The 26,166-nt window shown below is 36.5% G+C and overlaps 1 protein-coding gene across 1 annotated transcript in view; it reads right to left on the reverse strand.

The window, feature by feature from the left end:
- Nucleotides 1-25,799, reverse strand: part of PAK2 (p21 (RAC1) activated kinase 2) — a 37,249-nt gene extending 11,450 nt beyond the window's left edge. The window contains exons 1-6 of the mRNA XM_065876599.1: nt 25,613-25,799; nt 9,131-9,231; nt 8,641-8,788; nt 7,037-7,068; nt 5,746-5,850; nt 4,554-4,686 (exon numbers count right to left, since the gene is read on the reverse strand). Coding sequence (XP_065732671.1) covers nt 4,554-4,686; nt 5,746-5,850; nt 7,037-7,068; nt 8,641-8,788; nt 9,131-9,231; nt 25,613-25,799 — 706 coding nt within the window. The remainder of the gene's footprint in view (nt 1-4,553; nt 4,687-5,745; nt 5,851-7,036; nt 7,069-8,640; nt 8,789-9,130; nt 9,232-25,612) is intronic.
- Between the last annotated feature and the right edge of the window lie 367 nt (nt 25,800-26,166).

Here is a 26,166-nt window from a genome sequence, read left to right on the forward strand (position 1 = left end):
ACTAATGATAAGTTATAAAACTACTTACTATGAGAAAAAATATAAATATTTATATATATATAAAATATCCAAATGAAAAACCCTAAATGGCTTTTCTGACTCTTCTCGTATATCTTTCAATATATTTAGGAAATCACTTATTGCTATAAACATTACTCTAATGTGAACTAATCATACATCTGTTTTAGGAAAGTTCACTATGTCACAACTAAGAAACAGGTTTTACTTTACTTTATTTAACTTTTAATTTTATATTGGAGTATAGCTGATTAACAATGTTGTGATAGTTTCAGGTGCACAGCAAAGGGACTCAGCCATACATATACATGTATCCACTCTCCCCCAAACTCCCCTCCCATCCAGGCTGCCATGTAACATTGGGCAGAGTTCCCTGTGCTATACAGTAGGTCTTTGTTGGTTATACTTTTTTTTTTTAATTAAAAAATTCTTTTTAAATTTTTGGTTGTGTTGGGTCTTCATTGCTACGCAAGGGCTTTCTCTAGTTGCGGTGAGCAGGGGCTACTCTTTGTTGCGGTGCACAGACTTCTCATTGCTGTGGCTTCTCTTGTTGTGGAGCACGGGCTCTAGGAGTGCAGGCTTCAGTAGTTGTGGCACGCAGGCTCAGTAGTTGTAGCACATGGGCTTAGTTGCTCCATGGCATGTGGGATCTTCCCGGACAAGTGATCGAATCCATGTCCCCTGAATTGGCAGGCGGATTCTAAACCACTGTGCTACCAGGGAAGTCCCTGGTTATCCATTTTAAATATAGCAGTGTCTACATGACAATTCCAAACTCCCTAACTATCCCTTCCCCCATTCTTCCCCCCTGGTAACCGTAAGTTCATTCTCTAAGTCTGTGAGTCTGTTTCTGTTTTGTAAATAAGTTCATTTGTATCATTTCTTTTTAGATTGCCCATATAAGGGATATCATACGATATTTCTCTTTCTCTGACTTACTTCACTCAATTTAACAATCTCTAGGTCCATCTGTAGTGCTGCAAATGGCATTATTTCATTCTTTTTAATGGCTGGGTGATATTCCATTGTATGTATGTACCACATCTTCTTTATCCATTCCTCTGTCGATGGACATTTAGGTTGCTTCCATGTCTTGGCTATCGTAAACAGTGTTCCAATGAACACTGGGGTGAATGCACCCTTTCGGACCATGTTTTTCTCCAGGTATATGCCCAGGAGTGGGACTGTAGTGTCATGTGGCAGCTCTGCTTCTAGGTTTTTAAGGAACCTCTATACTGTTCTCCATAGTGGTTGTACCAATTCACATTCCCACCAACAGTGTAGGAGGGTTCCCATCTCTCCACACCCTCTCCAGCATTTATTGTATGTGGATTTTTTGATGAAAGCCATTTTTGACTGGTGTGATATCTCATTGTAGTTTTGACTTGCATTTCTCTAATAATTAGCGATGTTGAACATCTTTTCATGTGCCTCTCGGCCACCTGTGTCTTCTTGGAGAAATATCTATTTAGGTCCTCTGCCCATTTTTTGATTGGGTTGTTTGTTTTGATATTAAGCCTCACGAACTGTTTGTAAATTTTGGAGACTAATCCCTTGTCAGTCACATCATTTGCAAATATTTTCTCCCAATCTGTGGGTTGTCTTTTCATTTTGTTTATGGTTTCCTTTGCTGGGCAAAAGCTTTTGAGTTTAATTAGGTCCCGTTTGTTTATTTTTGTTTTTATTTCCATTATTCTGGGAGACAGATCAAAAAAGATATTGTTGCGATTTATGTCAAGAGAGTGCTCTGTTTATGTTTTCCTCTAGGAATTTTAGAGTGTCCAGTCTCACATTTAGCTCTTTAATCCATTTTTGAGCTTATTTTTGTATATGGTGCTAAAGAATGATCTAATTTCATTTTTTTACATGTAGCTGTCCAGTTTTCCTGCAACCATTTGTTTAAGAGACTGTCTTTCCACCATTGTGTAGTCTTGCCTCCTTTGTTGTAGATTAATTGATCACAGGTGCATGGGTTTATTTCTGGGCTTTCTATCCTGTTCCACTGATCTATATTTCTATTTGTGTGCCAGTACCATACTGTTTTGATGACTGTAGCTTTGTAGTACAGTCTGAAGTCAGGGAGCCTGATTCCTCCAGTTCCGTTTTCCCTTCTCCAGATTGCCTTGGCTATTTGGGGTCTTTTGTGTCTCCATATAAATTTTATGATTTTCTTGTTCTAGTTCTGTGAAAAATGCCATTGGTAATTTGATAGGGATTGCACTGAATCTGTAGATTGCCTTGGGTAGTATAGTCATTTTGACAATATTGATTCTTCCAATCCATGAACATGGTGTATCTTTCCATCTGTTTGTCTTCTTTGATTTCTTTTATCAGCGTCATATAGTTTTCGGAGTACAGGTCATTTGTCTCCTTAGGCAGGTTTACTCCTAAGTATTTTATTCTTTTGATGCAATGGTAAATGGGATTGTTTCTTGAACTTCTCTTTCTGATCTTTCGTTGTCAGTGTATAGAAATGCAACAGATTTCTGTGTATTAATTTTGTAACCTGCAACTTTACCAAATTCATTGATTAGCTCTAGTAGTTTTCTGGTAGCATCTTTAGGATCTACTATGCATACTATCATGTCATCTGCAAACAGTGACAGTTTAACTTCTTTTCCAGTCTGGATACCTTTCATTTCTTTTTCTTCTCTGATTGCTGTAGCTAGGACTTCCAAAACTATGCTGAATAATAGTGGTGAGAGTGGACATCCTTGTCTTGTTCCTGATCTTAGAGGAAATGCTTTCAGCTTTTCACCATTGAGTATGATATTAGCTGTAGGTTTGTAGTATATGCCCTTTATTATGTTGAGCTATGTTCCCTCTATGCCCACTTTCTGGAGAGTTTTTATCATATATGTGTGCCGAATTTTGTCAAAAGCTTTTTCTGCATCTGTTGAGATGATCATATGGTTTTTATTCTTCAATTTGTTGGTGTGGTGTATCACACTGCTTGATTTGTGGATACTGAAAATCCTTGCATCCCTGGGATAAATACCAATTGATCATGGTGTATGATACTTTTACAGTATTATTGGATCTGGACTGCTAGTATTTTGTTGATTATTTTTGAATCAGTGATATGTTCATCAGTGATACTGGCTGTAATTTTCTTCTTTTGTGGCATCTTTCTCTGGTTTTGGTATCAGGGTGATGGTGGCCTCATAGAATGAGTTTAGGAGTTTTCCTTCCTCTGCAATTTTTTGGAACAGTTTCAGAAGGACAGGAGTTAGCTCTTCTGTAAATGTCTGATGGAATTCGCCTGTGAAGCCATCAGGTCTTGGACTTTTGTTTGTTCGGAGTTTTTAAATCACAGTTTCAATTTCAGTGCTTGTGATTGGTCTGTTCATATTTTCTATTTCTTCCTGGCTTAGTCTTGGAAGGTTGTATTTTTCTAAGAATTTGTCCATTTCTTCCAGGTTGTCCATTTTATTGGCATACAGCTGCTTGTAGTAGTCTCTTATGATCCTTTGTATTTCTGTGGTGTCCGTTGTAACTTCCCCTTTTTCTTTTCTAATTTTATTGATTTGAGCCCAGTCCCTTTTTTTCTTGATGAGTCTGGCTAAAGTTTATCAATTTTGTTTATCTCTTCAAAGAACCAGTTTTAGTTTCATTGATCTTTGCTACTGTCTTCTTTGTCTCTATTTCATTTATTTCTGCTCTGATCTTTATGATTTCTTTCCTTCTACTAACTTTAGGTTTTGTTTGTTCTTCTTTCTCTAGTTGCTTTAGGTATAAGGTTAGGTTGTTTATTTGAGATTTTTCTTGAGAAGCAGATTTTAAAATTAGGATATCGTACATAAAACTCTAACTTATATTCGTATTAACAGTAAGTCAAAACACGAGAAAACCACACGAAATTTTCACTTAAACTTTCACTAGGTAAAAAGAGAGAGGGGCATATCAAAGAAATTCACAGAAATAATCCAGTTTTACATAGGTACCCAATCTCAAGCCTACTGCCAATATATAATATTTTTCCTTGATCCCTCTAGGTCAGTATCCTTTATAACTAAAGTTGCTACAGACTTGTAGTGAGATGTTATTGCTACCCTCTCTGGCACTGTGTGTATTATTTCCAGTGCTTGATCCAGGCCAATGATAGCTGATGAATGAAAAAGGAGAAGAGAAAAAAATATATTTTATGCTTACACATATGATCTATATAGGCCATTTTGTTTAGTTATTTAGGGACATATTTTATTCTACAGGTGTGCATAAATATATACAAACTTCCTTTGATAAAGTTTCCAACTAGGACCCATAGATTTGGCCCTTTGAGAAGAAGTATTGCTCCCCAAGGTACTGACTATTTTGCAAAGATGCTGCTCACTAGCCAGCACATAATAATAAGAAAGCAAAGAACAGTATTATTTTGGCTTTACTACATTAATTGAAGCTGTTGTTCCTAGAAGAAAACAATTTATTTTTTATGTCTTAAGCCAACATATAAGACATAAATCAAGATCCATCTGGGCCAAATGTTTCAGGGGCTGTTAACAATTTAAGAATAATGTAAAATGTAGTTAACATACTTAATTTCTCCATAATCTCTTCATCTGTCATTTTGGCCTTCTTTTTCTGTTTGTCTGAAGTCTTGGCACCACTATCAACATTAGAATCACCAACTGGTGCAGGAATAGGATCAATTACAGACCGTGTATAAATCTGCAGAGAAACAGTTAATTACCGAGACTTGAGGAAAAATATTTTTAGGTATTCTTACTGGCACACTGTTCAGTTCTTTGATTTTTGACAAAAACTAAGTTGTCCTCAGTGTTCTAAAGAATGAGAATAGTATTTTCAGACTTGTCTTATAAAAGACTGGTAACTAAGATGCAGTGTGAAACATTTTTCTTTGGCACATCATGTATATATTTTAAAAGTCTGTCTAGCAAAACAGCAGATCTGTGAATGAAATTTAAGTGTAACCAGACTGAAAATAATATGCAAGAAATGAAGCAAAAAGAAGTACAAGTTAGAAGTCATATTTTTTCTACAAGAGAGAAATAAGGAGCAAAGAAACCCTGATGTTGAAATAACTATTAATTTCCACAAAATTTTTTTATACAAATATCTACCATTTCATTTCAAACAGCCAGTTCTAAGTGGTAAAGAAAATAGAGCTCTCTATCATTAGATGAGGACCCAATGGCAGTCCTTGGAGCCTTACCTGCCTATTGTGCCAACACTTCATCATGCTCCCCGGACTGTATTTGTATTAGTACAGGGAGAGGGACAAGACTCTTTCTGTCTCTATCTAAGGTTTTTATTATTAAAATTCTCCCATATCTGTTAGAAACTTCACTCTCGGCAGCCTCTTGAATGATACCAAGTTTTTAAGACAAATGTTAAATGGGAGTTAAATACGTACTTTGGATAAAAGGTAAGATCCAAGTTTTAGATACAGTACTTTTCTGCACTGAGATAAACAGAAAGAGGCAGAGAAACAGATGAGTTCTCGGGAACAGATGGTGTAATACAGAAAGAAAACAAAATGAGAAAAGTATTTTAACTTTTAAAGAATCCATTCGGTTTTAATTTTCAAAAAACTAGTTTTTTGATGAGTGGCGTTTAGGTAAAGATCTCCTAGTCAAATATCCCATATTAAAACATTTTAAGCCTGAGGACTTTTAAAAAATTAATCACTGGAAGTCAAATACAGACTGCTTTTTAAAACACACATGCACAGACACACACAACCCAATTCACTAATCAGAAACTCACTGATTTTGTATGATCTGGTCGTGGGGCAATAACAGGAGGAGGAGTCTCTTCATCATCATCGTCTTCTTCTGTTACTACTGCTGTTTCCGAACCCTTGGTATTCAGCTGCATTTATCACAGGAGCAAAGTGAGGAAGATAAGTCAAATATGACTCTCTCTCTTTTTCACCATACTTGAAAAAATAATAGCTCATTTCAAAGCAATAAAACCTCACTGGTTCTAATCAAAATCATTTAAAAAGTAAAGGTAGGGGCTTCCCTGGTGGCGCAGTGGTTTAGAGTCCACCTGCCCATGCAGGGGACACAGGATCGTGCCCCGGTCCGGGAAGATCCCACATGCTGCAGAGCGGCTAGGCCCGTGAGGCGTGGCCGCTGAGCCTGTACATCTGGAGCCTGTGCTCCGCAATGGGAGAGGCCACAACAGTGAGAGGCCCGCATACCACACACACACACACACACACACACACACACACACACACAAAAAAAAAGTAAAGGTAATTCTATACGTTACAGAAAAGTTTATGAAACAAATGTATACAGTATATACCAAGTATTCTTAAGAGGGAATTCATACCTTTTATAGAGAATTTTATACCGTTTTAACAAGCCCAAAAAGTAAACAATCATTTCATTTGTTAAGACCAAAAACAAAAATCCTCTGGACTTTGTATAAGTCAGAGAGTTCTGGCTATTTAAAACAGCTAGAATCATCAGAAGTTGTGGCAAAAGAGGAAGGCATTATCCTTTATACAGAGCTTATTATATGCCAGGTGTATGCTAAGTAGGTACTTTACATGTTATTACATATAGTCTTCAAAAAACTCCAGGAGACTGTGTCCTCCTAATTGAGAAATTGAAAATAAAATAGCTGCTGTTTTCAAGAGGTATTTGTGCTTACATGATAACTTAGATAAAGTTTCAGACAACTCTGAAGATTCTGACAGGCTTCCATTGTTCAGTATATTTCCATAGTCTATATTCAGTAGGATGATGCCAGAGGAAAATGCTGGCAAGTTCTTTGTGTTCATGTTTATATATGGAAACATTATCAAAAGTAGCTAAACTGCTCTAAAGATCATAAGCTTTAGTTACTTTAAGCATCACCTGAGGAAATTCTATTTGCTTAATATGGCTTCCTCCAATAATCAAGTGGCTAGCTAAAAACATATATCAATATTAAGTAGCTATTTCTGGAGGCTGTAATTTATTTCAGAAAGTAATATAAAAACTGAGACTTGTTTGGGGTAACTTAAATTAGAACAAGAGCTATAAGAAATAACATATTAACTTACTGCTGGTGTTCCAGACGGGAAGCCATCTTTCTCTGAATACAAAACAGAAAATAATGCTAAGTTAACAATTCAAAACACAAAACAATTTTATACAATAAAAGGAAAAAAAGATAAAGCAGAGCAAGTAAAAAGTTCTTAGACTGATTTCACTTTAAGTTGAATTAAGTCTTGAGAAAAACAATATCAGTATTCAAACAAGAATTTACACATTATAAACCTCAAATTTAATGGAACTCTGTAAATTTGCTAAAAATCATTGAATTGTATACTTCAAGTGGGTGATTTTTGCAGCGTGAAATTATACCTTAATAAAAAAATTTTATTTGAAACTATACCTGTATTTCTTAAAATAAGACAGAAGTCTATTCATAATGATATTTTTCTCCAGCAAACTGCCTATCAAGGAACTTAAAGAAACCAACAGTAACTCTGCAAAGGAAAATTACTGACATAAATTTTGATCAGTATGAAAGCAAATCCCTGAAGACAAAACACAGTTCATGAAGACTAAATATCACAATATTCATTCTGGAGTTTAGAAGAGCTAGTTTTGTTTTACCTTTTAAAATGACCAGACACACACACACATGAATATACCATTCTCTGTTCAAACACTGATTAAAAAAAAGATTATTCATCTACACAGACTTAGAAGTTTACAAGAAAGTTGGGGACAAATCTGACCTTTTGCTAACGTTGTACTAGACTATGTAAAAAAGGTCGAGATTTACCAAGTGGGCTCTATTTCTTCCCTCAACACAGCCCTTATTTCTACGAGAATGCAATCAAATAAGTACAATTAATTAAAACTAAATGTATGATTTTTAGCTCAATCATATTGTTTTTTAAAACTACATGTATGACTTGAGAGGACAGAGAAACATATTAAATAATAACCTGTGATGTAATTAGCAAAATCTACACTGAGGTAAACAGGACAAATGATTCTGTTTCTTTAACAAATAAACTGCAAGAAAAGGAGAGCATGAGAGCAACCAACGTGAGGGAGGGGAAGCCTAAATAATAAGAGATGCAAGAGACACCACAATCAACTGTAATGTATGGGTTTTATTATAATCCTTATTTGAACAAATAAACTTAAATAAAGCCCACTATTCTCCAATTCTTACCTGACGATATTCCAATTCTGAGGAAAAAATACTTTTAGTTCTAACGCTCATTTTATGTTTATATATGTGATGAGTTTCAATTTTTGAGCAAACATTTTTTACTTCAAAGTCTGTGCGTTTATATATAGTAAAACAACCTGTCCCACTGACAATAAATATATTTCTAGTACAAACATGCCTATAAATCAGCCTCTTTCCCTTCTATTGCTGAACTCATTCAAAAACAGTAAAGAGAAAAAAACAAACAAAAGGCCCAAACACCCACTTTTGGCAAAACTAAGAGATTAATATAATCCCCAGACTCCAAATTATACATAAGAACTGCCACAATGAGTTTACAAAAGGCAGGATGTATGCAGGGAAAAAAGTAGCTTAGCTTTTTAATTTTTCCAGAAGCAATCTTTTTATCCAGAAGTGCTCCACAACTCTACAATCCCATTTAAGTCAGCCTTTTACCATGGTCTGATGTCTTACCAGGAGGGGTAAAGCTCAGATATTTCTGCTTCACTGTGTTGGAGTCATAGAACTTTAAGACATCCAGCACAGCCTGAGGATTCTTCTTTTGCTCTAGTTTGGTGATATTGGAGGTCTGTAATAATCGAGCCCACTGTTCTGGCATGCCCTAACAAAAAGATATTCAGAAGTTAGTTGTTTTGAATTGCTCTAATTAGATCAATTTCCAGAGGAAAGTTAGAAAATATATAAAACAAATCAATCTACATAATTGCAGGTATGACTAAATTCTAAAAAATGTCTGGTTTTCTAAATCTATTTTGCAAATTATAATCAATAGGCTCAGCTCCCTAGGAAAAGAACACATCTAAACACAAACACTTTGGTAAGAAGAGAAAAGCACTAAGAATTCACAGTTAACATGTGGATGGAAAAGTTAACTTCAAATTTAATACTGAAAGGAAAGGTTTGAGTACTGCTTTCTAAATGAGTCTCAACTTGGTAAACTTACAGTGAATTCTCCAGTAACAGCATCAAAGCCAACATGGATGGTGTGCTCAAAATCAGATGGAGGAGAAATTTCTGGCCTTTCCTTCTCTTTCTTCTTACTTCCTAGAGGGCATTAAAAAAAGAGCCTCTTTAAACAAGATTAATAAAGGTACTTATAATCATGTTTATAGTTTTCCCAAAACAGACTAGGAACAAAATTATTCTAAAAAAGAAATTTTCCCTAAAAACACCAGCTGATAGGAAACTGATAAATCAAGTACAGAAACCTATTCTGTCATCAAGGGCCAGGGTTGGGGGAGGGGCGAGGAGGGGGAGGGTGTCAACCTGTGTTCTGATTAAAGAGGCACACAGACTGACCCAGCACCAGGCCTGAATAAAAGCCCTCAGGGCAGAAGAGAGAGCCCCTTAGATTATCGGTTCTCTCATAAATAAAGAACTACACCTCAGATGCTGAACAATCTGGAAAACAAAGTCTATCAAGTCCTATTTCCAGTGAGCTATACTCATCTAGAAAGAACAATTTACATTACTATGACTATGGATAATATACACCATATAAACAGGTAGTTTACAAGGACCACATCACCTTTCTTGTGCAGCAACTCTAACTCTTCCTTTTTATTGACATTAATAACTTACATTTTAAGATTTCCCAGTTCTTCTGTGGTTCTGCCAATTATTTTTACAACATTTCTGCCACACACCTATCAATAATATTCTCTGTAAATTCAAACACATCAGTTCCTTTTTTTCCCCACCTAGACACCTTGCTCTCAGATCCTCTTGCTCTAATCTGCAGTAGTTCATCATGCGGAGGCTTCTGGCACAGCTATTGGTCCTAGGTCATTCCTTCACTTTTATGCTGTGCTAGAATCTATTTTCTGTATCCTGTGTTCTCCTCTTCTGGTATACACCTTTGTTTTAATTTATAGTTCTTGACTAACTATATATGATAGTTCTTGACTAACTATATATGTATTTAGGTTGAAAATACCATCCCCCTTTGAATTTCTTCTAATTTCCAGTGTTGCTATTTAGAAGGCCAAAGCCACTTTCTCATTCTGAACCACTGTTGAAAATCAGTTGACCATATATATATGCCCAGGTCTATTTCTGGATGTTCAACTCTCTTGCAATAATCTCTTTATCTTATGCCAATAGTATAAGACTGCCTGGATTACTGTAGTTTTATAATAAGCATTGAAACTACACAGTATAAGCCTTGTGACCTTTTCTTTCTTTTTTTTCTTTCTTTTTTAAAAAGAATTCACAAGTTTTTCTTGTTTTATACATATATTTTTATTTATTTTTTATAATTTATTTTATTTTTTTCAGCTGCATCGGGTCTTAGTTGCAGCATGCAGGATCTTTCGATGCGGTGTGCGGGCTTCTCCCCAGTTGTGGCACTCGGGCTTCTCTCTAGTTGTGGTGTGCGGGTTTTTTCTCTCTAGTTGTGGCGTGCGGGTTTTTTCTCTCTAGTTGTGGCGTGCAGGCTCCAGGGCATGCGGGCTCCAGAGTGCATGGGCTCTGTAGTTTGCAGCACGTGGGCTCTCTGGTTGAGGTGCACGAGCTCAGTAGTTGTGGTGCACAGGTTTAGTTGCCCTGTGGCATGTGGGATCTTAGTTCCCCAACCAGGCATCAAACCCACGTCCCTGCACTGGAAGGCAGATTCTTTACCACTGGACCACCAGGGAAGTCCCCAACCTTTTCTTTTTTAAAGAATTGTTTGGCTGTATTCTAGGTCTTTTGCATTTCCATGTGAATTTTAGAATAATCTTGATAATTTCCAAAAAAAAGCCTGCTGGGATTTTGATTTAGACTGCATTGAATCGATAGATCATTTTAGGGAGAACCGATTTATTAACAATATTGTGTCTTCTAATCCATGAAAATAGTGACTCTCTCCACTTACTTAGGTCTTCTTTCATTTCTCTCAGCAATGTTTTATAGTTATCGTTGTACAGATCTGTTACTGCTTTTGTCTGATTTCTGCCACAGTATTTCAGAAGGTCTGATGCTACTGCAAATGGTACATACAGCTTTTAAAATTTCAATTGTTCATTGATGGCACAGAGAAACACAATTGATTCTTAAATACTGATCTTATATCCTGAAACCTTACTATTAATATTAAGCCTTACTTTTTCTTCCAGTAGCACTTTGTAGCTATCACAGAATTTCCTATAAAGTTTCGGGCTTCCCTGGTGGCACAGTGGTTGAGAGTCCGCCTGCCGATGCAGGGGACATGGTTCGTGCCCTGGTCCAGGAAGATTCCACATGCCGTGGAGCGGCTGGGCCCGTGAGCCATGGCCGGTGAGCCTGCGCGTCCGGAGCCTGTGCTCCGCAACGGGAGAGGCCACAACAGTGAGATGCCCGCGTACCGCAAAAAAAAAAAAAAAAAAAAAATTTCAATTATGTTGCTGGTGAATAAAGACAGCTTTACTTCTTCCTTCCCGCTCTGGATTCCTTTCATTTATTTTTCTTGCCTTGTTGCACTGGCTAGAACCTCTAGCACACTGTTGAATAAAAGTGGTGAAAGGGAAATCTTTGTATTTTTCCTAATCTAAGTAGCAAAAGCCATTTTTTCTCCACCAAGTTTGATACCAGAGGTAAGTTTTTCAAAGACGTTAAAGGTATTTACTTCTATTTCAAATTTGCTGAATGCTTTGATCAGAAATGAATATTGGATTTCGTCAAATGCTTTTTCTACATCTATTGAGATGAACGTGTGGTTCACCTTTTAAATTTTGTTAATATAGTAAATTACACTGATTGATTTCCAAATGTTACACCAACCCTGCATTACTGAAATGAAATCCACTTGGTCATGATGTATTACTCTTTATGTATACTGTTGGGTTGTAATTACTAAAATCTTGCTAAGATTTTGCATCTATGTTAATGAAGGATATTGGTGTGTAGCTTTCTTTTCTTGTAATGTCTTTGGTTGGGGTATGAGTAATGCTGGTCTCATAAAATGATTTGGGAAGTATTCCTTCCTATTCAATTTTCTAGAAGTCTGTGTAGAATTGGTCATGTTTCTACCTCACATGCTTGGTAAAATTCACCAATGGAGCCATCTGAGTCTTTGTGGGAAGGCTAGTAACTATAAACTAAATTTTCCTAAGAAATATAGGGTTTTCAGGTTACGTATTTCTTTTTTGAGTGAGCTTTGAAAACTTGTGTCTTTCAAGAAATCTTTTCACTTTAATGTGTTGAATTTATCTGGATATATTTGTTCATAATACTACCTTCTTTTTAATATCTGTAAAATGTATAGAGATACCATCTCTGTCATTCTCAATATTGATAATTTGTGTCTTTTCTGCCTCCTGACTACCCTGTCAGTCTTGCTAAAGGTTCACCTATTTTATTGGTATTCTCAACGAATTAACTTATTTCATTGATTTTCCTGTATTTTTTTTTTATTTCACTGATTTCTGCTTTGACTTTTATTATTTCTTTTCATCTACTTACTCTGGATCTCACCTGTTCTTTCCTTCTAGTTTATTAAAATGGCTTAGCTGAAATCACTGATTTGAAATCTTTCTTTTCTTTTCTAATATGGATGTTTTAAATACTATAAATTTCCTCTAAGTACTGCTTTAGCAGCATCATGCAGATATAGCTGTCTTGAATTTTCATTTTTATTCAGTTTTATGTATTTCCTAAATATTCTTTTAATTTCTTCATTTATTTGGAAGTGCTTTTATTTACTTTCCAAGTATTTCCAGGGATCTTTCTGCTACTGATTTCTAACTTAATTACACTGTGGTCACAGAATATACTTTGTGATTTGAATCTTCCTAAATTTATAGAGACTTTAAAAAATGGCCACAGAATACATCTTTGTAAATGTTCCACGTTCACTTAAAAAGAATGGAATATTCTATAAAGGTCAATTGGTCAAGTTGGCTGATAGTTTTAGCAATTTTCTGTCTACTTGTTCTACCAATTATTGTGAAAGTGTACTGGAATTTCCAACTTGTCTATTTCTTCTTGAAATCTGTTTTTTGTTTCATGTATTTTGAAGCTCTGCTATTAAGTGCATAAATGTTTAGCTCTATTACACCATATTGATGAATAGACCCTATTATCATTATAAAATGAATTATTCCTTATCCCTTAACTAGAGGACTATTTCTTGCTCTAAAATCTACTTTGTCTGATATTAACAAAGCCCATCCAGCTTTTTTTCATTGTTAGCATACTTTATTTTTTTTTTAAAGCACCAGTGCTCTCTTTTTTTTTTTGAAGCTGTTCACAGTCTTTAAAAAAATTATTTATTTATTTGGTTGCACCGGGTCTTGCATCTTGCTGGCTCCTTAGATGCAGCATGTGGCCTCCTTAGTTGTGGCATGTGAACTCTTAGTTGTGGCATGCATGTGGGATCTAGTTCCCTGACCAGGAATCAAACCCTAGCCCCCTGCATTGGGAGTGTGGAGTCTTATCCACTGCGCCACCAGGGAAGTCCCATTGTTAGCATACTTTAAAAAAAATTTTTTTTTTTTTTTTGCGGTACATGGGCCTCTCACTGCTGTGGCCTCTCCTGTTGTGGGGCACAGGCTCTGGACGTGCAGGCCCAGCGGCCATGGCTCACGGGCCCAGCCGCTCCACGGCATGTGGGATCCTCCCAGATGGGGCCACGAACCCACGTCCCCTGCATCGGCAGGCAGACTCTCAACCACTGTGCCACCAGGGAAGTCCTAAAAAAATTATTTTATTTTAACCTATTTTGTGGTTTTATATTTTTAAAGTGGGTTTCTTATAGGTTGCATATAAATTTAGGTCTGCTTTAGCAATCTGTTAATCTCTGTCTTTTAAACAGGGTGTCTAGATCAGTAACATTTAATGTGATTGCTATAGTTAGGTTTAAACCCACCATTCTTTCATTTGTTTTATAATCATCTCTATCTATTCTTTGTTCCCACTTCCTTTTTTTCTTCTTTTGGATTAACTACGTATTTTTTTTATAATTACCTTTTTTCCCCCTTCTATATTTGTCTTTTCTTTCTGACAGCGTTTTTTTTTAAAACAGACTTTTTTAGAGCAGTTTTAGGTTCACAGAAAATTGAGCCTATGGACTTCCCTGATGGCACAGTGATTAAGAATCCAACTGCCAATGTAGGGTACATGGGTTCGATCCCTGGTATGGGAAGATCCCACATGCTGCAGAGCAACTAAGCCTGTGCGCCACAACTACTGACCCTGGGCTCTAGAGCCCACAAGCCACAACTACTGAGCCTGTATGCTGCAACCACTGAATACTGAAGCTCGTGGGCCTAGAGCCCATGCTCCACAAGAGAAGCCACCGCAATGAGAAGCCCGCACACCACAAGTAGCCCTTGCTCGTCACAACTAGAGAAAGCCCGTGCACAGCAGCAAAGACCCAACATAGACAAAAATAAATAAATAAAATAAAATAAAAATAAAATTATTTTAAAAAAAAGAAAATTGAGCCTAAGGTCTGGATGTTTTTAAGATTTTTCTATCACTGGTTTTAAACAATGATTATGTGCTTTTGTGCAGTTTTCATCATGTTTCCTGTGCTCAGAATCTACTGAACTTCTTGAAGCTGTGGGTTTATAGTGTCCATTAAATTCTGGGGGAAGAAATCAGCCACTGTTTAAAGTTTTCTTTTTAAGTTTTTTTTTTTTAATAATTTTTATTGGAGTATAGCTGATTTACAATGTTATGTTAGTTTCAGGTGTACAGCAAAGTGAATCAGTTATACATATACCTGTATCCACTCTTTTTTAAATTCTTTTCCCATATAGGTCATTACAGAGTACTGAGTAGAGTTCCCTGTGCTATACAGTAGGCCCTTACTGTAAGTATTGTTTTCTAAATGTCTCTCCTTCCCCTCCTTTAGAGAATTCAGTTATACTTAGTCTGTGTGAAGTTGTCCCATGGTTGTTCACTTTTTCAGTCTTTTTTCTCCAAGTTTTATTTTGATGCTTTCTATTGCCATCGTCTTCAAATTCACTAATCTTTTACTCTGCAATGTCTAGTCTACTGTTAGTTTTGTCCAGTGTATTTTCCAACTCTAGAATTTTGATTTGCTCTTTTTTCTCTCTTCCTTTGCTTTTCCTTAATATGCTGAATCCTTCCTTTGGGTTCTTCAACATATAGGATACAGTTATTTAAATATTTTAATGTACATGCCTACTAATTCTATCACCTGTGTTATTCTGGTATTGATTCCAATTGATGGATTTTACTCATTTGCTCATATTTATTTACAAATATTGATTGGATACCAGGCTGACATTTTTTCCTTGTTAGGTGCAGATATTTTTGCATTCCTATAAACATTTGTGAACTTTGTTCTGGGACACAGATAGGTGATTCTTAGCTGTCTACTCATATAGGAGAGAAATAAATTTAGAAACAGTTGATCCTTTTAGGTATTATTTTTAAAGTTTTGTTAGGCAGGGCTAGAGCAGCATTTAATCTAGGGCTAATTCTGTCCTGCTACTGAGGCAAGACCTCTATCCAATATTTTGTACTCTGAACAGTGGGAACAGGAAATATTCTGGGCCCTGTGTGAGCTTTAAAGGCTGTTCCCTTTTATAATTTCCAGTGGTTTTTTCCCTCCAGTTTTGGGTAGTTTCCTCACATGCATGTGCTACTGAAGACTCAAAGGGAACCCTCTGCAGATCTCTTTTTCTCTCTCTCTGTTCAGCTGTTTACTCTCTGATACTCTGACTACAAACTAGGAGCCTTGGCACCCCCAAATTCCCAGTTCTGTTTTTCAACTTTACGAGACCACTTAATTGTCCCTCCCTATTGCTTCTTCAGGCAATAAGCTGCATCAATTATAGGACTCAACTCGTTTGTTTCCCATCTCTTTGGGATCACTTTCCTTTACTATTTGATGTCCAATGTCTTGAAAACTGTTGTTTCGTACATTTTTCCCCAGTGTTTTAGTTTTTTTAGATGGGGAGATAAATCTGGTCCTTGTTACTCCATCTTGAGTGGAAGTATAAGAGGTTTTGCCGTCTTATCTGTGGTATAATGAAACTTCAGGATGATGTGATTTGATATGGTCTTCATTCTTTCACTGTGCTGAGCACTCAGTGAGCTGCCTCCACCTAAAAATCATATTCTTCAGATCTGGAAATTTTTTTCTATTATTTAATTATTTTCTTCTATTTTCTTTGTCATTATTAGTTAGATAAGTCCATCCTAGTCTGATCTTATAACTGTTACCTTTTCTCTCATATTTTCCATCTTTGTACTTTCAACAACCTGGGAAAATTTTCTTGACTATCTTCCAATGCTTTGCCTATTGATATCTTTTGTTTGTGTTGATAATCTTAACTGTTGATATTCCAATAATTATTTCTCATTGTTCTCTGATCATTTTTTCTCTGAGAATACTTTTCCTGTTTCATGGATGCACTTTATCTTCTCTCTTTGAAGATTATATAGTTTATGTGTGTGTATATGCTGGGTTTTTTTCCCTCCCTGTTTCTTCTACATTCACATTTTGCCCCATGTTGTTTTGGACTCTCTTATGTTAAGGGTTTTTCTCAAATGTCTGGTGATGCTTTGCTGTCTGCTCGTACAGAAAAGTATTAAAAAGTTAACTGGGAGATAAGTCAGGCTTTTCATTAAAGGTAAGGATGGGTATGGAGTATCTGAAATATTTCTCCCCAGGACATTCTGTTTATCCAGAAAAAAATCGTTCATTCTCTTGTCTGAGGGCTTTGACTCAAGGTACAAGTACTCTAAAAGCAGGACAGAAGAAAGAAGTTCAGTATGTTAACTTTCCTGAATCTGCCTTTTTCACTTCGGTTCTATACCTTTTTCTGACTCCTCTACAAGAATAAGGAGACTCTCAGACTTAATTCTCCTCAAATAAATATAAATATCTTTCTGTTCTTTTATTCTCCCAGAGGATGGAGTTATATTTGCATGCCTATGGGATAAAGGAGGGGCCCCGAGGGCCTTCAACACATCCTATATAGATATTCAACTAATTCCCCCTTTTCAGCCTATGTATTACACACAACCACACACACACACACACAATTGTGTACCTCTAAATCCTGAGCCTCTGAGGTTTTTACAAGGGAAATTGGTCACTTCTCATAAACATTCCCCTCTGCAAACACTTAGGATATGTCTTCCTCTGTTCTGCTTAGTCAGTTAACATTCTCCACCACTTCACTCTTCCAAATATGTATTGAAATCTCTTGTATACTATTGTCTCCTCTCCCGTTCTCTTTGTCCTTGTGATAGAAAAAATAATTCTTTTTTTACTGTTATTTTAGTTGTGTCTGGGGAGGGAGAGTAAATAGAGGCATGTTTAACCATTAGATTCTCCTAATAGGCTATGGTAGGAGGGCAGCACGCATTGGTCATGGAAAGGAGCAGAGGGAAATGCAACTGTTAAGCCTAATATAAACTTTGCTACCTTTACTGAAATGCACATTTACATCTCTCATAAACAATCTTTCATATTCCATTAGACCGTGAATAAACTGAAGTCATGCCCTCTACTTTCTCTATTATGTCCCTTGACTTCTAACTTGGTATCCTGCATATAGGAGGAAATATTTATTAACCAACTATAAACTAATAGTTGACGACTCTTTATACGGCTCTGAACTGCTGACAGAAAAACATACAATTTCATGCACTATATAAAAGTATTTGTTTCTTCTTTTTATAAAATCTGCTCAGTATCCACTTCTGATATGTACATAGTTGGGAAAGATGCCATTTTCTTTCTTTCTTTTTTTTTTTTTTGCGGTACGCAGGCCTCTCACTGTTGTGGCCTCTCCCGTTGCGGAGCACAGGCTCCGGACGCGCAGGCTCACCGGCCATGGCTCACGGGCCCAGCCGCTCCGCGGCATGTGGGATCTTCCCAGACCGGGGCACGAACCCGTGTCCCCTGCATCGGCAGGTGGACTCTCAACCACTGCACCACCAGGGAAGCCCACCATTTTCTTATATGACCCTGATTACAGATTACTGGTCCAAGGTAGGCATCTAATTTAAGCCATGTCAGGCACAGTTGCCCACACACTCCCAGACAGTTTGATTGGTTCAGGGGTGAATACATAAACTAAGCCAGACTTAGGACCCTTAGAATCAGTCTCTCACCAGTGAATGTACGAAATAAAGCCCAGGAACTGTTGAGGGCTGTATTTCCCAACACACAAAGAAAAAAAATCAGTCTGATATAGGAAAGAAATATGACCAGATACACAGAAAGCAGAAAAACTAGACATATAGCAGGAGAATTCCCGGTTCCTGTTGTATCTAAGGCCTAGCCATATTTTTCAACTTGGGAATTTTGAAAACTTTACAGATATTTAATAGAAAGTTTCATATATGTTAGGAGTATAGAATAAAGAGTTAAAGGAAAGAAGTGAAGATGATTAAGCAAAACTTGAAGCACAATACCCTAAAAATCTGTTTAATTTCACTTCTTTTTATATAACACACATACACACAAATACTCCTTGAATTTTAGTAGTCCTAGTAGGAGGGGAAAGGGATATTAAAAACAGTATCTAAAACAAAAAGATACTGAGGCATGTCTCAAATCAAACAATGTGCTGGAAGGATATTGCTATGTAAACAGAATCACTGCTTTGTAACTCTGGAATCCAAGAGCTATATGGACAAACAACAACAAAAAAACCCCCACAATCATCTACCTACAGGATGTCCACCCAGCAACTGGATCACTTGATGGGAAGTAATGGAACAGGGAAAGAAACTTCTTTTAATAAAAATGCACAACTTTTTAGTGGACTGGGGGAAAAAAGGATTCTTAGCATCATTTTTCAACTTCATGAGACAACAAAACAAGCAGTCAGGCAGCAACCTTCAGCTAAGAGGTGGGTACCCTGAGTGATGTGCTGCACAAAAGGTACTTGAAAGAATCCTAAATATGCCACTACCATATCCTTAAAAGCCACCACTACTTAGGCTACATTTGAGCTAGAGTCTAAGGCTAAAAAAGCCCCCATTTCTTTAAGACTTTTCTGTTTAACAGAATCAGTGATTACTGATTACTTTGTTCTTTTGACCCAAAACAGCTTCCAACTGGTGACCTAAACTTGTTCCATCACACAGAAGGGTATTCTCTAGGAAATAGTGGAGTATGGACTACTATTATTAATCTTAGAACTAGATTTTGAGACCAGAAAGAATGTTTACAGTTCTAAGTCATCTTCATAACCAACTAGAGGTGAAGGTGCATATAGGTTGAATAATTAGATACAAAAATTGCTTTAGTTTATAAATACACACCATTCAACACTAGCTAACTGAAGAGAGCTTTTAAAACTAAGCCAAGACAATGGCTCACTGACATTTTCGTTTTTCGTTATCAAAACTACTATACTTGTTAAGCCCATTTCTCACCTGGACTACTGCAAAATCCTCCTAACTAGTTTCCGACTTCAGTCTTAGACCTCCAACAAAACCTATTTTCTAGACAGCTACTAGTCTCGCCTCTTTAAGATAGAAATGTGACCAGGTCTTCCCACTGTTTAAAATCCTGTAATGGTTCCCCAGGAAACAAGATAAAATCTGAGCTCTGTAGCATGGAATACAAGGGCCCTTTATGAACTACTCCCTGCCTACCTCTTTAGCCTCTTCTGCTACCTGTAGTTTCCTACATACATCATGCTATTATTCTCTCTTCTTCTCTGCTTTCACACCACACTTGACCATACTCAGCTCCACGAATGTGTTATGATCCCCCCCTTGTACCTGGGCCACTGAAACTCTTTTCTAGGCACAGAACATACTTTTTAACTGTCAAAATCCTCCTATTTTCACTTACTCATCCTTCAGTCTTCAGCTCTAATATCTCTTCTTTAGGAAGCCTTCCCAGATATTACAGACATCTTACTCTATCCCTATTATCACTTTTCACAGTTTGTAATGATATGTTGCAGTCTTTTATTAGTGCATGAGGGCAGGGATATCATCTGCCTTGCTGATCATGAAATCTCTGATGACTCACAGAGTGCAAAAGATACATAATTAGCAGGGATATTAAAAAGATTTATTCAGGCAAGTTGTTATAAAAGGTACAATTTCTAATTTTCTTAATTTTTGCAGTGACATGAAAACCAATAATGAATAACTGAAGATACTCTAGAGTCTTTTTTTTAAATGAAAATATTAGCTGTCTGTTTAGTAATAAGGACAGCAATAAGGGATGTAAATTTGAGAACAAAATTAATATCTCTAGATGAGGCTTTACATTAGAGTTGGCAAAGATCTTAGGGTCACTGTAATTTTTTAAAATAAAAATACAATTTTTCCCCTTTTATCCTTCTGTTTAAAGTGGATAGACCAAGCACATATTGTGGCTCTCCCCTTCTACACCAAACCTCTTTATTCACCGTGGAACAAAATCTGTGAGGAATGCCCAAAGATGAAAAGCAATTAGGATAAAACTAGAGAGAGAAACAGCAGCTCAGGATGTAGAAAGGAGAATGAAATTGCAGATGGATTTCTGTATTCATACAAGCATGAACGTGCATACACATTCACATTCCTAACCCTGATTCCTAACCCTCAAGGTTCAGGCCTGGTTAGCTCCCAGAAAGGAACTGTAAGTGTGGGAGGTTGGGTTGGAAAGGGAGTAGAGCCCCAGGAATAGGAGGAATCAAAGAGCACCCCACCCTCCAAACATCTTTTTCTCTCTCAGTCTAAGGGAAAATTATGCACTCCTAAATATCTCCCTCCAAGTAGACGACACAGAGACTCTGCAGATGTTCTACTCTCAACTACAAAGCTGAATGCAATTCTCCCCAACTTGCCCTACAAATTCAAGGCAATTCTAATCAAAGCATCAACAGGTTTTTTTAAAAAGTACATGATAAGCGAAGTCCAAAATTTATACAGAAGAGCAAAGGGTCAAAAGATCCTGAAGAACCACATGGTACCAGATTTGCTCTATCAGTATTAAGAATTATAAGCTATAACAATTAAGGCAGTCTGGTATTAGTGTAGGTACAGAGAAATGAGCCAATGCAATAAAATAGAAAACACAGAAACAGATCCTGGCATACATGGAAACCTGACGGATAATGGCTAATACTGTAGGTTAGTGGAGAAATGATAAAAGTTTCAATAAATGGTCTGGGACACTGGCTTAAAAAAAAAAAGTGAAAATGAATCTCTCTTTACAAGTACACAAAAACCAAATCCAGATAGTTCAAAGGTTTAAATTGTAAAAGCCAAATTATAAAACATTTAGAAAAACCTAAGAAAATATCACCTCTAGTTTGGCAAAAATTTCTTAAAACACAAAAAGCTCAAACTTTACATAAAGGAAAGGAACAGATCAATTCAACTACACCAAAATTAATAACTTCTATTCATCAAAAGATACCACTGAAAGGGTGAAAAGGCATACTGCAACCTGGAAATCTATATTTAATAACACACAGCTGACAAAGGATTAGTATATAGACTATAAGGAATGTTTAAGGAAAAAGAACTCAACAGAAAACTGGACTAAAAAACAGGTATGTCACAGAAAACACAAATGAATAAATTAATATATGGAAAGACAATTTCCCAAGTCATCAGGGAAATCCAAATTAAAACCACAATGAGATACCATTTCACACCTCCCAAATTGGCAAAAATTAAAATCCCATAATACAAGAATTGGCAAGGATGTTCAGCAATAGAACATTTGTGTTCTGTGGGTCAGAATGAACATTAAAAAAAAAAACTTTAGAAAGTAATTTGATAAACCTAGTCAAGTCAAACATGGGAATACCCTGTAAGCCCAGCAATTTTACTACTATGTATACAGCTGAGAGCAACCTTTTAATCTTTGGCCAGGACCCACATCAATACATTTTACATCCTGACACACACACAACTGAAACAAAAGTTTCATGAAACTTTTGCAATAACTCTATTTATACTGTGTGCAATAACTCTATACTCCATTTCATTTAGTGTCACCCACTATACAGATTTCATAACTCACTATTGCAGTGGTTCTTAATATTAGATGCACATTAGAATCCCCTGAGGTATTAAAAAAATTAAAAGCAAAACCAAAACTGATGCCCAGGTAAGCTCCTGAAGACTGATTCAATTGGCCTGCAATGGAGCTTGGACACAGATTTATTTAATTAAGCTTCCCAAGAGATTCTAATAAGCAATTAGAATCAAAACGACCTCATGTCTGAAAAGCACTGCCCTAGAAAAATATTTCCACATGTCCACCGAGAGATATGTTCAAAATTACCCATAGCAGCGCTGTTCATGAAAATAATCCAAAGGTCTATAGATAGGAGACCAGGTAAATAAACTGCCATCTATTTATACAGTGTACTAGTATACAGCAATGAAAATGTACTACAGCTACATATATCAACATTAGCGGTAAAAAAGAACTACAGCTATATATATCAACATAAATCTCAAAAACATGAGGTTGAGTGAAAATATACATCCTGAAAGTATGCATATACTGTAGTATGATTCCATTTATAAAATGTTCCCAAATAGGCAAACCCAAACCATATATTATTTGGGGATATTATGTCATAAGATTATAATAAAAAGCAAGAAATAAAAAATGCAAAATTCAGGATGGTAGATATTGTCGGGGGAGGAGAAGGAGGAAGAGGAGGGGTAGGATGGGGTGTGGCCAATGGGGACTTCAGGGCATACTGGTAAAATTCTATGTTGGGTGGTGGGTACAAGGGTGTTGATTAAAATATATACATTATGTATATTATACTCTTTTGTGGATGATGTCACCACAAAACTTAAAGCAAAATTCTATTTATGTAAAGTTCTAAAACAGGCTGAACCGATCAAAGGTGAAAAATCAGACAGAAGTTTCCCAAAGGTCGGGGAGGAGTAGACTGTTTGGGACACAATGTGAAAGAGTCTTCCAGGGAGATGGAAGTGGTGCATAATATGATATAGGGGGATAATGATTATGGTTTACACAGGTCTGTCCATTTGTCAAAACCGTACTTAATTTTCATGCATTTCAATATATGTAATTTTAACCAAAAAAGTAAGTGGAGAAAGAATGATAATTGTTGAAGCTGGGTTACAAGGTTCATTAGACTGTTACACTTTGTATAGTTTGATATTTTCTATTTTTTAGAGAAAGAAAAAAAGGAATTGGATAAGAAATGCAAAGTTTTTTTTAAAGAGCTTGTAAAGTTTTAAGATTAGCACTAAAGAGTTATTAAATCTTGAATATAATAAGCACAAGAAAACAAAAGACTTCAGAAATCACCAAAAAAAATTTAATGGATGTTAATTACAGACCTCAAAAGCTGATAAACCTGAAGGCAATCAGAGCCTTCCCTAGGACCCCCAGGTACCCTCACCCTCCCTTTGTTAGCGGGGGACCTTGAATTAGTTACCACTGGTAAGTATTAATATTTCTAGGAGAAAAGAAAAGAAAGGGGAGTTAATGAAGGAGGGTAAAACTGGAAGATTCTCAGTATGATCAGAGAGATAGGCATGCTCTGCTACATATATGTAAATGCGTGTTCAATTTGCTCACAAACCCCACCACCCTACCATTTACCCAAAGTGCGGGACTATCCACACTTTCTCCTTCAGTTAGTGCTCTTCTCTTCCCCTTTCCAAGGCTGTCCCCAAGTACATGCTGTTATCCTATCTTGAGCATTCTCCTACCCCAGTTTTGCATTCTACTCTCCATAGGCAAGTAATATCAACCCTTTGATCAATTTCTTCTGGTACTAACCACCATAAATTTTTTTCTAACCTCCGCAAGTATAAATACTGTGTTTACACTGCCATTTTTAGGTTTTCTTACTTTAAATACACTGATTTACAACTACGGAAGGTTACAATTTAGTGCTCTCCAACACATCCACTTTTTCTGCCTTCTTCCCACGCGTATTTTTTGGTTCATTTCCTGATTTCCCCCTTTATCTTTTATTTAATCCAGTCCAAGTAGATACACTTTTCATTCTCAAATATGTCAAATACACATGCTACAACTTCTGTTAAATAAACTTAAAAAACATATTTTCATGAGGCTTTTCAGTTACAACCTCATATGAAATCTTAAAAATAAGAGGAAAATTAGAAATAAGAGATATACACTAAAATGAACAGTTTTTCAACTGCTCAATATCCTGCTGGCATATCTAAATTCTCTAAGACTTGATTCTCTATTAATATTAACTATATTACCTCATTCAAATTTTCATTGATTATGTATTTTCAACTCTCAAATTAAATGTGTATTTATTATTATATACAAAGCACTGTTTTCTTCCACTAGGGTTTACCTCTCCATGTAAACTTAGACATATATAAGCGGAAAAATATCTTTACCTCTACTTATATCTATTACAGAGCCATACTGTCATGCTTAATATAATAAAACAAACTAATCCCTAACTTTTATTCTAAAATCCATTACAGTCCATAATCCCTTATTCAATTCTAAAATCCATAAAGCTCTGAAAACCAAAAGTTCTTTCTTTAGGTTTGGCACCAAAACAAATTTGGTGAATTCAACTTACGTGAGACTATTCATAGTTTTTATTCTACTTTGTGTGACTAGACCAGTGGTTCTTAACTGGAGGCAATTTTGCCCCACAGGCGAATCTGGCAATGTCTGGAGACATTTTCAGTTGTCACAACTGGGTACGAGGTGCTCAGTTGTCACAACTGGGTACGAGGTGCTACTTACTAACATCTAGCAGGTAAAAGCTAGAAATGGTGCTTAACATCCTACAGTGCACAAGACAGATCCCTGCAACAAGGCATTATTTGGCCCCCAAATGTCTATCTTACTGAGGATGAGTAACACTGGACTAGACTCTTGTTTATGGAAGATCCATTTATGTGTTGAGTACTGAGTGTTGCCTCAGATGAATCTGAGGGTATTACAGAATACATGATAAAAAGAGAGCATTACTACTACTCGAAAGTCAGAAAAACTCTTAATTCCAAGCCACAGTTGGCTCCTGAGATTTCAGACAGGAGACTGTAGACTTTATATTTCCATTCTTCTAATGGCAAGTCTTTCTCAAATATCACGAATCTCATTAATGTTAGGAAGCCATGAACTGTGGCCCAAGCCTTAGAAAATGAAGGAGGGGAGTACAGAAATTCACTGGACGAAACAAATAGAATGAGCAACAACCTTCGTTTTATTCTTTTCCATTACAGTTTAAAATAAACTAGCCTTCCTATTTTTTTCTTTTTTTGGCTGCACCGCGTGGCTTGTGGGATCTTAGTTCCCGCCAGGGATTGAATCCGCACCCTCAGCAGTGAAAGCACAGAGTCCTAACCACTGGACCACCAGGGAATTTCCAAACTAGCCTTTCTAATAGTGCCTATATACCACCATCAATTGTATGTTTACTGTTCTCACCATAAAGGATATCAGCTTATTATACTTTAATTAAAAAGATATCAAAACCAATAACATAAAATAATAGCTGTGACTCTTGAAATCACAGTAGCTATTTACCTTTCTCTGTGCTTGAGAATATAGAGATGATTTTATTCCTGGGCTTCTTTTCCTCTGGAACAGAGGGCAAAGGTTTTAAACTGTGATTGGCTGACAAAGGGTCTTTGCCTCCAGTGCTAAAAATGGTACTGCTCATTCGCACAGGGGGTGCTGGAGGCTTGTCTTCCAGTTCTCCGTTATCAGACATGATTCAGAATTATGATATGGCCTGAAACAGAAAGGCAAAAACATACAGTTAACAACAAGGTAAAAAATAGTATGTACAGGCACAAAACAGTATTAATTACCTCCCCAACTTCAAATTAGAAAATGTTACCCATTTAAAGCTGTAAAACTTAAGAGATGAAATTAGTTGCAATATAGGCAATCTCCCCTAACAAAGTTGGTAAATGGCTAGCTGAGGGAACCTTTGAAAAGTCATATCCCATTAAGAGGACTATGATAATTTGGGGGAAGCAAGATGACACTAACATATCAGAGTATATCACCTGTTCAACCGGTTCTAAGAGTAAATGTTCCAATGAACAGACAACATAGAGTCTTAAAAAAATAAT

Source organism: Phocoena phocoena, chromosome 4 (genome assembly GCF_963924675.1).
Source record: "Phocoena phocoena chromosome 4, mPhoPho1.1, whole genome shotgun sequence".
In the NCBI taxonomy this organism is placed as follows: domain Eukaryota; kingdom Metazoa; phylum Chordata; class Mammalia; order Artiodactyla; family Phocoenidae; genus Phocoena; species Phocoena phocoena.